Source organism: Dreissena polymorpha, chromosome 14 (assembly GCF_020536995.1).
Source record: "Dreissena polymorpha isolate Duluth1 chromosome 14, UMN_Dpol_1.0, whole genome shotgun sequence".
Lineage (NCBI taxonomy): Eukaryota > Metazoa > Mollusca > Bivalvia > Myida > Dreissenidae > Dreissena > Dreissena polymorpha.
Genome location: NC_068368.1, coordinates 241,214 through 255,855, shown reverse-complemented (window position 1 = coordinate 255,855; position 14,642 = coordinate 241,214). Strand labels below are relative to the sequence as shown.

The 14,642-nt window shown below is 33.8% G+C and overlaps 2 protein-coding genes across 2 annotated transcripts in view; one reads left to right on the top strand and one right to left on the bottom strand.

The window, feature by feature from the left end:
- The window catches only part of LOC127858476 (uncharacterized), a 230,935-nt gene that overhangs the window by 86,641 nt on the left and 129,652 nt on the right, over nucleotides 1–14,642 (bottom strand). The gene's annotated exons all lie outside the window — the stretch shown is intronic.
- LOC127857583 (uncharacterized) overlaps nucleotides 11,543–14,642 on the top strand; it is a 22,557-nt gene continuing 19,457 nt past the window's right edge. Inside the window, exon 1 of the mRNA XM_052394055.1 lies at nucleotides 11,543–11,902. Coding sequence (XP_052250015.1) covers nucleotides 11,597–11,902 — 306 coding nt within the window. The 5' untranslated portion in view covers nucleotides 11,543–11,596. The remainder of the gene's footprint in view (nucleotides 11,903–14,642) is intronic.

Below are 14,642 nucleotides of genomic sequence, written 5' to 3'. Positions count from 1 at the left end.
TTTGTTGTCGCAGCAAACCTTAGCATTGAAGTCGCCGAGCAACATCAGCACGTCCTGTTGGGGGATGTCCTCTAAAACACTTTGAAGGGCGTCGTAGAATGCATCCTTGTCCTGTTCATCTGCGTCGTCTTCTCCATATATAGAAACTTAATAGCATTGATTTTAAAGGTTGTGCAAGTATGATTTAAATTACAGTTATTAAACAATTGCAATATCAAAGCTACTATTTCACACAAATCTGACATGCAAATTGCACATAAAGTTGGTTATACAAATAAAATGTTGATAAGTTTCCAATTCTTATTGGAATGGGTTAAATAAACCATTGGCTAATTTGCTTAAATATCATATTGAGCATTATTCAGCTTAAAGGAAACATAATAAAACAAGAAACCGTCGGAGACCGGTGATCAATGCTCCCCAAAGGTTTTTTTGTCACAATATTGCACTATATATTCAGATAAAAGGAAACGTCTTGAGGGCACAGTAGTTGGAGGGGACAATAATTGTTTTATAGAAAATTTCAAAGGGCCATAACTCTGTGAAAAATCATCCGACTAGAACCCGCTAATAATAAGCACATCTCTTCTTGGTAGTGAAGCTTCCCATAAAGTTTCATTGAATTCCGGTCATTAGTTGCTGAGAAAAAGCCCGGACAAAAATTACATTATATGTAAAGTTAATGGAAAATTTCAAAGGGCCATAACTCTGTGAAAAATCATCGGACCAGAACCCGCTGGTTATATGCACATCTCCTCTTGGTAGTGAAGCTTCCCATAAAGTTTCATTGAATTCCGGTCATTAGTTGCTGAGAAATAGCCCGGACAAGAATTTCACTATATATACAGTTAATGGAAAATTTCAAAGGGCCATACCTCTGTGAAAAATCATCCGACAAAAACCCGCTGATAATATGCACATCTCCTCTTTGTTGTGAAGCTTCCCATAAAGTTTCATTGAATTCTGGTTATTAGTTGCTGAGAAAAAGCCCGGACAATAATTGCACTATGTGTACGATTAATGGAAAATTTCAAAGGGCCATAACTCTGTGAAAAATCATCCGACCAGAACCCGCTGATAATATGCACATCTCCTCTTGGTAGTGAAGCTTCCCATAAAGTTTCATTGAATTCTGGTCATTAGTGGCTGAGAAATAGCACAAAAATTGTGCACGGACGGACACACGGGCGGACAGACGAAGCGGCGACAATATGCTCCCCCCAAAATAAATTTTGGGGGAGAATAAAAAATGTTTGTGGATATTTGAGCATGTCTATTTCACACAAAGGAATCTTCTTTAGGTGTCAAATATCTCATTTGCTGAGCTTTTCAAAATCCTGTAGGGAATATTGAATAGTTTTAAAACATAATACAAACTGGTTGGACCATAGAACATTATTTTGTTCCCCATAAAGCTGTTTGAAATGTTTCTGAATTGAAGGATTACAGTAGCTTAAAGGGGTATACATGAAATAACGCTGTTTTTAATTTACTAAAAATCTTATTTAAGCAATACATATTCTCTCTTTTCAATCAGAAATTTATAAACAAACATTGTTATATTTATGAATTTTTTTAGACAAGATTGAAAAAATGCCCTTTATCACTCACTTTGGTAATGGAGCATGGCCAAAATTTACCCCGGGGGCATGTTTTGAACAGTTTTTTTTCTCAAGGACCAAAATCTGAGGCCTACACCATTTATCAGAAATGTAAAAAGTACAATGCATTGTGGGACACAACTTTCATTGGACGAGCAAATTTTAATTTAGATTAAATGCAATCCGATCATGTACAAAAAATGTTTTATTGTGTCATACAAAGTATGTAAAAAAGTGCTTCCTGGGGACTTTCTGATAACAGGTAAAAATGAAAATGAATATCTGTTAACAGTTACACTGCGTTAGAATGTGTATATAAATCATCTTCATAATTTCATTTATTTTTCTTACACACACTGCTCTGATAGGGAATACATGTAATAAAGTCTGACTCTTTAGTTTTTTACAACTTTATTGACATTACACAACAGATAAACACAAATAAGCTGTCAAAAGTGGTTTAACCTTTACGCAGTTAAAAATCTAAATTCGGTGAAACGGACAAATAAAGCAATGAAGCTGTGATCGTCTCTATCTTTGTACCGGATTGCTGAATTTTGAAGTTCAGATTTCATTTTTTGCCATTTCCCCATCGGCCGAATATTTATTATTTCTGTTATTTACGATGTATCCTAGTTTGCGGAATGCATATTTCCGAATCCCATGTTGCCGACTCCTTTTCATCGGGAAACAAGGTGAATTACGGCCAAACAACACGGTAAGTAGCTTGTCCATCCCACGGGAAGGGTCACCCATCGAGAAAAGTGAACACTGCTGACGGGCTTTTTTGTTTCAGTACACGGTGTCTGTACTGTAGTCAGGCAAATATAAAATATGAAATGGCATTGACATCCTTCTAGGAATGCACAAATTACAGAGATGATACTAATTTCATACAGAATAGTCACACACATACACACACAAGAACTCAGGATTAGAAGTAAGGCGTGACTAATATATGCCCTCCTCAATAATGGCCAAATGTTCGAACAAGTTCGTTAAATTGCTGATCACCAGTGGATTTTAAATTGAAAGTTTCAGCTATGGTTCTCATATTGCAGCCATTACTAGTCAAAGGCTTCGAGTGATTTGGCAGGTATGATATGAAAGAAATTCAATTGATTGTAGATCTTTTTCAAATTGCCTGACACTACACTCACACAAAGAAATTTGCGGAGCGATTAAATCTTATAAATATATTACAATGTTCAGGTATTCAATGGGTAGGGTAATCTGATTATAGGAGCTATTGAAGCATGGGTACTGAATAATTTTCAAATGTCATAATTGGACCAAAGAACATTTTTAAGGCATAGCATGTCCATTATAATTATTTAAGAGTGTTATCAATTCAAATCATCAAATAAGCTATATCAATGTTGTGCCATTAGTATTGTCAGAGACAAATATGTTAATAGATCTGTTATTTAGCTGTTTAAAATGTATTTCACATTCCAATAAATCTAAGTTAAATTTTATACTCCATGGACATTTCTGTTTTGCAAAATTATTGTTTAGCTATTGAGTTGGTCACAAGTGATACATTATCTTGTGCTTCTAAATTTCTTAATTTTATAATCATACATGTACTTCTCATATTTATACATAAACCATAAACTGCAATAATGGGGTTAGGCTTTTCCATGGTTTTAGATAGAGTGTACTAGTCCGAATATTGCTGATCTAACAGTAAGTGGTTATTTGTTGGAAGAAAGTGTCAAGGCAATGAAAATAAATGAACGCCAGAATTTGTATATAGATATCAGTATGTAATATCTGAATACTATAATGATAACTATATAAATCAGTTATGATGGCCGAGATATTAAGTCTTGTTTGTATATTCTTTTAGCAAAGATCTTTAATAAGCAATAAGTCATATATAATAACTGTATATTCAAAACAAGAGGGCCATGATGGCCCTGTATCGCTCCACTGTTTTTTCTTTGCGAAAAAGAAGTGCAATGCGCATGGGTTGAAATGTACTCAAGCATGTGACTTTATCTTTCTATCCCTCGTCCCACTGGGGGTTTAAAGTTGGAAGGGTGAGCATTTCTATATATGGAAAAAGTCACTACCGTGTTAAATAAACAGACTTAAAAGCCCGGGAATTGTTGCACATGTCCTTTGCTTATAACGTAGGTACATTTATCTCTCCAAAAGATATTGTCGTTCTTTCTATTTCACATATTTTTAGATGCTGAAGATCAAATCTACGCATTTGATTTGAAACAGATTCTAAAGACACATAGGAATCAAAATGCCTTAACCCTTTACCAAACGACACATTTTGGACTTTCCCAATTGCAAAGAGGTTGCAGACGTCAATTAAATTAAAATGGAATATGAAGGAAATTATCAGGAAGGGTAGAAATAATTGTGATAAAAAAAGAAATTGCTCATCAACCCACACATCCCTAAGACCAACAGGCCTGAGAATATTATGATAATCTAAAGATTATTTCTTTATATTTATAAATGATTTTAATTAAGTAATACATTTGACTTCTAAGATCAATTCATAACTTATATTAAAAAAATATAAAATGGTCAGAAATATATAAGGATTGTTGAGCAATTGACAATCATATCCACAATTCATGAGTCACGATTCACAAATGGAACAATGAATCATTAGTTATTAAAAAGCAGCATATACGATAGTTAAGAACTTAGCACTTCATTAATTTCAACACCATCTCTTGGATACAAAGTTTGAGTTTACCGTGCAGTATCATATATTTACTTTTCTTGAAATTATTATGTTCATGGAAGTTGTGTTTTTAAAATCAATAATAAATTATTAAACTGGTTTAAACACTACAAAAAAGACATAAAATTAACATGTCATCCAAAATATTATCATCCAGATATATGATCACTTTCGACATATTAAAATAAAACCCGACTTTTTTCAGTTTCAGAAAAACATTCATAACACATGTTTTTACTTCAATGCCTTTGTAGGCAGTTACCATCTGACCTAAAATGGCACTAAATGACAGGGTTTTATTTCATGTTGACAAGATGTTGATGTTGTTGTCGGTCACAGCCAAACGGCCGCAGTAATCTCCACTGGTAAACGTCATATGTTCAGTTTTATGACCCCCGGGGCCGGGTAAAATTTGAGCCCAGGGGAATAATTTGAACAAATTTTGTAGAGGACTATTAGATATCACTACAAACCAAATTTTGTAGCCCTAGGCTCTATAATTAAGAACAAGAAGATTTTTAAAGTTTGCACACAATAGGCCTTATTTAAGCATATGTTCATTTTTGTGACCCCTGGGGCAAGGTCAAATTTGTTCCCAGGGGCATAATTTAAACAAACTACGTAGAGAACTAGTATATGTCACTACCTACCAAATTTAGTAGAAATAGGCCCAATGGTTATGGACCAGAAGATTTTTTTAGTTTGCACAAAATGGGCCCAATATAAGAATATGTTCAATTTTGTGACCCCTGGGAACGGTCAAATTTGATCTCAGGGGCTTAATTTGAACAAACTTGGTATAGGACTATAAGATGTCATAACACACAAAATTTGTTAGCCCTATGCCATACGGTTTAGGACAAGAAGATTTTAAAAGTTTGCACAAAATAGGCCTTATATAAGCAAATTTTTTAATTTTTCGACCCCCCAAGGCAGGGTCAAATTTGAGTCATGTTGGTAAAGACGTATGCACAATATTAAAGCAATATATCAAGGGACATAGGAAATATTTGGGGTGGTACGCAAACTTTAACATAGAGTTATTAATAATATGCATATTCTAAGTGGAAAAAAGGCCATTATTCTTACAAAATGCTTGATACAGTTGTCTGCTCTTGTTTGTAAGTTGGAGTCATGTTGGTAAAGAAGTATGCAAAATATTTAAGAAATATGTCAAGGGACATAAGAAATATTTGGGGTAGTACGCAAACTTTAACATTTGCACGCTAACGCTTACGGGAAGCTGATACCGGGGTGATGAGGATAGCTCCACTATATATATTTCATATACAATAGTCAAGCTAAAAATTAATGTCTTCTAGTGCATCTGGGGCATCACCAGCCTTACCAGCTGTTTAACAAGAAAGAGAGCAATCCTTTGTCACAACTCCATAAACTTGTCCACGTTGAAGTTTTACAAGAATGGTTGAATATGAGCACCAAATATTTTATCTCCCAAGTACCTTGGTATGTTTTGCTGGTTGTGTGCATGTCGGAATGTTGTAGGAACTCTGGTTGAGCCAAGTTCTGGACCACTGTTACCGTCATGTCTTCTAATGGTGAATCATTGGCATCATCTCCTGCATCACAAAATCGAAAGCCATGTTTAATCACAACATCAATCTACATAACTGTCTAGTGTCCATCTAATTATTGTATTCAGGAAATTATTCATAAGGCATGCTTGCCAAAATTTTTATGTTAAGTCCTCATTTTGATGAAATAAAGAGTTTTTTTGAGGTTAATTCTTATTTTCAAAAAACCTAATTGAAGGGCATGTCATCATTTTGATAAAATGAATTGTGTATCAAGTCCTCACTTTTATAATAAATCAATTGTATGTCAAGTCCTCACTTTTATAATAAAATAAGTTTTGTGTTAAGTACTCATTTTGATTGATAAGATTTTTTTTAAAGAAAGTTCTTATTTAAAAATACTGGAGTCATCATTTTGACAAAATGAAGTGTGTATCAAGTCCTCACTTTTATGATAAATCAAATGTATGTCAAGTCCTCACTTTTATAATAAAATAAGTTTTGTGTAAAGTCCTCATTTTGATTGCAAATAATTTTTTTGAGAAAGTTCTTATTTTCAAAAAACCTAATTGAAGGGCAAGTCATCATTTAGATAAAAAGAAGTGTGCATTAAGTCCTCACCTTTATGATAAATCAATATGTGTGTCAAGTCCTCACTTTTATAATAAAATAAGTTGTGTGTAAAGTCCTCATTTTGATTGCAAATAATTTTTCTAAGAAAGATCTTATGTTGAAAAAAACTAATAAAAGGGAAAATCATCATTTGGTTCTTGTGCATGGAGCTTCTCTTATTAATATCTATACGCCCATGAAGTTTCATGTTGAAATATTGTATCATATCTGAGATATAGCCCTCAAAATTTACATCATACAAAAAAAAACAAATGGCAATAACTCTCATTTAAGAAAGTATACTTACAGGTACCCCATCTTTCCTACTAAAAAAAATCGTACCCAAAAAAAATTTCGTACCCAAAATTTTCGTACACAATTTTTTTCGTAACCAAAAATGTCGTACCCAAATTTTTTTCCTACCCAAATTTGTGTTCGTACCCAAATTTTTTTGGCATACTTTTTTCGTTCCCAAAATTTTAGTATCCAATTTGTACATCGTACCCACATTTTATTTCGTACCCAAATTTTTTTGCGGGATAATTTTTTCATACCCAAAATTGTCGTACTAACATTTTTTTGTTCGTACCCAAAATGTTCATACCTGCATTTGTTTCATACCCAAAACTTTCGTACCCACATTTTTTTTCATAACGAAAATTTTCGTACCCACATTTTTTTTCATACCCAAAATTATTTTTTTTTTCGTAAACATATGTGAATAATGTGGGTACGACAATTTTGTGTACATAAAAAATGTGGGCACGAAAATTTTGGTAACGAAAAAAAATGTGGGAACGAAAATTTTGGGTACGAAAAAAAAGTATGCAAAAAAATTAATTTGGGTACAAACAAAATTTGGGTACGAAAAAATTGTAGGTACGACAATTTTGGGTACGAAAAAAATGTGGGTACGAAAATTGGGGGTACGAACAAAATGTGGGTACAAATTATATTTTTTTAGAAAAGATGGGGTACCTGTAAGTATACCGGGGTACCCAAAAGTATCATTTGAAAATCGGTGTACGGTGAAGTATACTTCAAAGTACCCAGGGTACGGGGGGGTAGTACCCGGGGGAAACTTGACCCATTCGGAAATAGTACGATGGCGACAATGCGATTATACGATGACGACAGTGCGACAATACGATGGCGACAGTGCGATAGTACGATGGTGACAATGCGATAATACGAAGGCGACAATGCGATGATACGATGGCGAAAGTACAATATGATTATCGCATTGTCGCCATCGTACCATCGCACTGTCGCCTTCGTATTGTCGCACTATTGCATTGTCGTCATCGTACTATCGCGTTGTCGCATTGTCGCCATCGTACTATCGCATTTTCGCAATCGTATTGTCGCACTATCGTCATCGTATTTTCGCACTGTCGTCATCGTACTATCGCATTGTCGCCCTCTGGATTTTAATGTGTAACCACGGTGGCACTAACGGTATTCCGTACCGAATATACTGAAATTATGAAAAAATAACAACTTTTTTCAAGTAATGTCATATACCAGTCGTGATATTTTAATCAATATAAACTAATAATTGTAAAAAATACGGTATTTTATAACTTTTCTTTTTTCGTCAATCTGGTTGACGGTCCCTTTAAGAACTTGTGAAATGGATGCCGAACTTGAGGTAAGAACCTTAATACTATATACATTCATTTTAGGTTATGTTTATTTTGCAAAATCGTCACTGAATAAACTGTTTGAAGTTATTAATTAAAGCCTCCTATTGATAATTAAACCACGTCACGTATTGTTTTTGCACTGAATCATTGAATGAAAGACACTGTGGTTGATCGTAGAATATTTTCAGACAATTACTTTTTTATTTTTTAAGCCATGATTCACGGTCTAATATGTGATGTTGTATCTAAATTGTATGAATGTTTAGTTCATTATTAACGCCTTTTAATATATTGCTGCTTGCGAAGAGCGAAGTGTACGGCGCCTTAAAATCACTTCTTTCAAAAGCATTTTCCGAACATTCGATTTGCTAAACCGAGAGAGGACGTTTGTGGCACGTGCGAGCGACTTAGCAAGTACATTGTCGGCGCTGTAACAGAAGAAAAGAAGTTACACGCACTGAGCGCAATTAAGAACCCACATCACTGACGCGCGAAAATTTGTTAAATTAATTATAACTAAATTGATTGTTAGCATATAAATTTAAGTAAAAATGTATTTAATATTTCCATATTTTGCATGTTAAGTTAAAATACCAGTGAAAATGAAAACCAAAGCGGTAATTGGTATTGATAATTAATTCATGTTCATATTTTTACATGAAAGAAATGTTTACTCAGACTGCGTGGAGCTGGCGTAAATGGAAGTCGTTCATAGACGAACACTTCAATGCGCTACCGGGCATCCGGTATGTAGCAGCTATTGAATAAAATAAAAAAGTAAATTGTACGCAAATATTTATTTACACTTATTTCATTTGGACAAACTACCACAAATAGAATGTGTACTTCCGCTTCAGGAAATATTTGTACTTCCCAATGTCTGCAACCCCCGGCGTTGTCATGGTGAAGACATGTAGCGACGGTGAAGAAACCTCCTTTTGTTTGCTGAAGAAGCTTTATAATTTTCAGGTTTTCAAATCGTCAAAAGATGCATATAATTGATATTTTAGAGCATGGTAAATGTTCAGTATTACCATTTCCTCACAAATATCATAACTAAAACGAAAATTTGTAAATCTGAAACAACTTTTTTTAATTTTGTCAATTTACCAAAACATGAAAAGGCCCCTTTAAAATGTTAATTACAACCCATTTCATGGGGGAATTTGCCCGTGAGTGTCAACTTTTATGTATCAGGGACAGCACTTTCCGCCTAAACTGGATTTTTGATAAGCAGAGACTTTCCATAAACGAAACATTCCTTAAAGCGGAATGTGTCGTCCCTGATAAGCCTGTGCAGACTACACGTGCTAATCACGAACGACACTACGCACATGCAGTAAACCCCCTTTTCACAGAGCACGGCACATATATTTTGTTTTTTGTTTTCTATAACGTGTTTCTGAGTCATCGGGTTTCAAGCTGTAATACTATTGAACTGCCCAACGTGCTTTTGTGAATAACATGTTCACAATGGTCTTTTTTATATAACATTTGTCCACTTTTGAGACAATATTGGCAACTAGTTTTGCATAATACATTTTGTCTTTTTTCAATGCAATTTATAACGTAATACTATAGAACAAAAGTTGTGTTGTGCCGGGCATTACTATCATATTGGCTTTCAAAACAATTAGAACAGGTTCTGCCTTTTAAGAGCTTCATTACGAATTCATAGGTGAAACATGAATCATACCTTTTGACACTTTTGTCTGAAGAATAATTTATGCGTTTACATGACAATGATGAAGTAGAAACAAGTCGGCTGAGACCAAACACAACGAATAATTCATGAATGTATTGAAATGCTTGCGACGGCAGTACTGAAAGTCTAAACCGTTCCCTTTCATTCGTTATTGTGTATTGATTCTAAAGCTGAACATTACGGAATCGTTGAGATACCGTCATACGGGTAATTGATATAATAGAGTAGAAGGTACCTTAATTACTCTTCGAGCGCATTTAAAACTTTGTTTTGGTTTTCTGCACATTGTGATGAATAATATACGCCCTTCATCAATGTTTGGGTATCCCCATGTCACTTGCCGACATGACAACGCGTGTTTGTAAATACCACTTTTTTAATTGTTTAAATTACTGAAAGATAATGAATGTTGCAATTTGAACATCGAGTAAAATACCCGCCTGCTATTTAATCCACAGTGGTATGAACCGTTATCATTACAATTAAGCTAATATATACTTAACTTTTGCTTATTATGATTACCTTAACTTTTATTGAATAATATACTATAAAGCATTCAAATACTATACAACATCCATTTGTCAAACTTCAAAATTCGAAAGGGAGCTTGTTGTCGTAGAAATCTAAATTCATATAGTTGTAACAAGCATACACCAATAAAACAATAGCGTTGAATAGCATCGAGAATATCATTGGTACTAAATGAAAGCGAACAATTATTCTCGTAATTGTGTAAAACACACATAGTATATGAATTAAGCCGATTTTAGTGATTTCCTAACAAATTTAATTTCAAATCCATTAATACTTACAAATATACATGCCTATTGACACAAGGCAAGCCAATCTTATGATATACAGATTCCTCGTATAAATGTTCCAGATTAATTCCCATTATCTGGTTGTTAAAACACATGTGTAGTGTACAATAAGATTAACGCAAATAAGATTAATTATGCTAAAAATGTTACTGTTGGACAATTGAGAGTCATTAATATTAGGTGAACATCTAGGTGTCCGAAAAATAAGAGTCTCACAAAATAAATAACACGAGGATGTACGAAAATTTAGATACTCCAAAAAAATAGTAATATTCATCTTTAACGATTAGCCAACACATTATTAAAACGCTATTTTTAAACCAGAGATAGCAAGATGGCCGTTACACATATTTTGTGAGGTAGGGTCAATTAACGAAGATACAAACATTAAATTGTTCAAAAGGTCAATTATAACACTGCCTCGCCAAAACAATTACTCTGCTTACATTTGCGATAAATTTGGTAAGTGAGCCGCTGTCGTATTATCGTTTCAAGCCATTCAACGGAGTCAACTCTCCCGAAACGTCCTGGCAGAAACAGGCAACCATACATATCAAAACCGCTCTTATCATTGTGTACACACCGCTCTTACTGACCTGGTGTGCTAACGCGAAAGGAATTGTGGGTAGCAGTTCTTTTACAAGTAAAAAGTGAAAGCGAAAGCAGGTCAGGTAATCGTGCTTCTTACAATCGCTATCAATCTTAATAGAGATTCAAAATCACATTTAAACATAATTAAATAACATTTCTGTAAACGACATTCCGTTTTAAACACACAATAAAAAATGAGTTTTCTTTCATTATTAACATGTTCATTCCAACGCAGAACTACTTTGGCGGAAGCATAATTTCCCAAACCAGGGGAATGTGATGCGTCTAAGAATATGATGATCAGTTTGTGAAAGCACGTCGCACTGGAATGTCTACGAAGTAAGAAGATGCAGGATTGAAAAGGCAACAAACATGGATATGACATTTTTTTTGAAATGTCTTATTGGTTACTGCATAACTATTATTTTTGTGGATCACTTGACCACAGGTCAACAAGACTCATGTTCCGAATGTACAAGGTTCGAAATGAGGAAGGACTTATCTTGTCATGTAGTGTTAAAATTTTTAAGAACAACAGATGTGACAACTTGCATGCGGGATTGCACGGACGATTGTCATGGATTGTTATTCAATGAACTTGAAAGAAATTGTACTTTATGCGCATCGGTAAAAATTGAAACTGGAAACTCTGACAAAAAGGCGACGGCGTTTGAAAAGGTACCTTACAGAGTTAAATTGCTGCGTATTTCTATTCCATTTATATGATTTGGTAGAAATTTATTTATAAAACTGCTTCAGCAGCAAGTCGTATAATATTGTTTACAGAGACGTTTAAATTTAATTAATATTTTTGTACTAACGATAATAAATTTGATTTAAAAAACTTGGTTAAAAGCGAAAAAAAAACGAAGATACATTTGGACATTGTTCTCCACTTGCATTTTTATTCTTATTATTTCACGTGATATTATGAACAATTATGACGAATGTTTTACTTCAGAAGTTGCATATGAGCAGATTGTGCTTTTATTCATCGTTGGGCCAACTAAGTTTTCTGAGATTGACTCTCTCATTCGAACACACTGGCTTATTAACGACAAAGTTTAAATATATCTGAACATGCACATGTTGTGTACACGACAACTATCATAAACTATACAATGTAATAAAGGGTAGTTTTTTATGTAATTATACATAATCGATAGTGCTACTTCCGCTAGTTGATATAAACGTTTATTTAGGTATCGAGTTATTCGGTAATAACAAAAAAGTATCTCCCGACTTTTAAGATCTTCTTTTAAGAAGGTGTTAGTTTGCTTAATATCATGATTTACAGGAACCGATTTTTTATATGCACTTTTACGTTTGCAATTTTGTTGTTTCTGGAGTCGGAAATGTTGAACATGTTTTCGTACTTCTCAGACAGAAAGCACTGACTTGTTTCGATTTACTTGCGCTTCTTTTTATGACAGCTTAACCGCCAAGTGATTGTTATTGATTTAAGGGTGATTGTGTCCACTTTACGCTGATTTTCGTCAATATTTTCTTATCTGGTAAGCAATTTGCTGAAACCAATCCGACTGTCGTAGGATTTAATAGCTTAAGTTGTGAAAAAAACCCACACTAACTAAAACATCAGCATAAGAATTCATGGCGAGATTGGTCGGCTGATTGCTATCGTTATTTCGACTAAGAACAAAATTCTATTTAACTTCGGTTGATTAGCAATTAAACCAGATCAAAACTGATGTGAATGCAACCAATTTCATTTATATTAGATTTCTTAAGTGAAATTACACAAACGCGATTTTTGGTCAGAGGCGTGATCGTTTCACGCATTATCAGAACCAGCATTGATATTACGTTGACAATACAGTTCGCTCTTCATCTTGGAAGAACCGTTACGCGACAAAAATGTGTGAATGTATTACTTTCTTCGGCAGTTCAAAAAACGAATATTTGTATTAGTTTAATAGTTTAAAGGGGCCTTTTCACAGATTTTGGCATATTTTGAAGTTTGTCATTAAATGCTTTATATTGATAAATGTAAACATTGGATCTTAAAAACTCCAGAAAAAAAATCAAGAATAAATTAAAACAAGGAAAACAAGTAGCCGGTACCAGGGCTCGAACCAGTGACCCCCGGAGTCCGCATTAGCCCTCTCGGCTATTCCGCCGAGCATACACAGCATTGGTATTTTATACCTTATATAAGCAATCTTCGTAGTTTCGTACATTAAAACGACAAAAACAGAACTCTCCAAATTATTCAATCGTTTCGCGTTGCAACGCTTTATAATTTTTAGGTTTTAAAATCGTCAAAAGATACATATAATGGCTATATTGGACTATGGTAAATGTTCAGTAATACGGTTTCCTTACAAATATCATAACTAAAACGAAAATTTGCGAATCTGAAACAACTTTTTTCAATTTTGTCAATTTACCAAACCGTGAAAAGATCCCTTTAAGACCATGGTTAAATTGTGAACGAACCGAAGAGTCTCGATTTGTTAACAATCTGGTTCTTAAAATCTATGTAATTCATTGATGCATTATTTTTATAATATGGCATAGAGTCCCTTATATGTTATTACATTCGTGTTAATTGTTATTTATGAATTTGCAGATAAAGAAAACTGACTTGTCGCGACTATTTTACATGCAATATTTTAGCGTTTAAAACTAAATTAACATAGTATTTAACGCTTTTATAATCATATATTTTTATTAAAACATGTTGCAGCAATCACTCAATTCAAATAAAAACATCATTAATATCAACCTTATCGGGATACCAATAACCAATAACCAACATTAAGAACTATAACATAAATAACGAAACTTCTATTAGATTTAGAACATCAAAACATATTTCCAAACACGAAAGCAAAAGGAAAATGCACAAACAACGCTAACGACAAACTGATAGTGTGTGTGCGCGCATAATTGTATTTTCTCGGTAAAATATTACATATACACATACAAGCATGTTATATACAGATAATTTTAATTACATATATTTGATGGGTACATAAATTTAGTTGTAAGTATGTATATCTTATTTGTAATATATTGCAAGTTAGAAAGTTAATTTAGTGCTGAATTGCATTGTGTAATATAAATTAATATTACATATCGTTACTATAAATAATAATAAATAGCGTCGTGAGCGGCCGTTATTCCTATCTAACGTGCCAATATAAATAATAGCGACCCGCTTTGCCGGGCCGATTTTTCATATCTGAAAAGAATCGGATCACGCGGCTTAAACTGAACAAAATGGCGTTTACATTAAGTTTTAGCCGACGTGGATCAATAAAATTGATGCCACATTTCAACGAAAGAATCGAACATAATTATAATGACACGTAGCACAAATTTGGATAGTACTATTATCGACTGAACTGAAACTCTGCTGTTTATTCGATTGATGCCTCTATCATGTCTGACAATG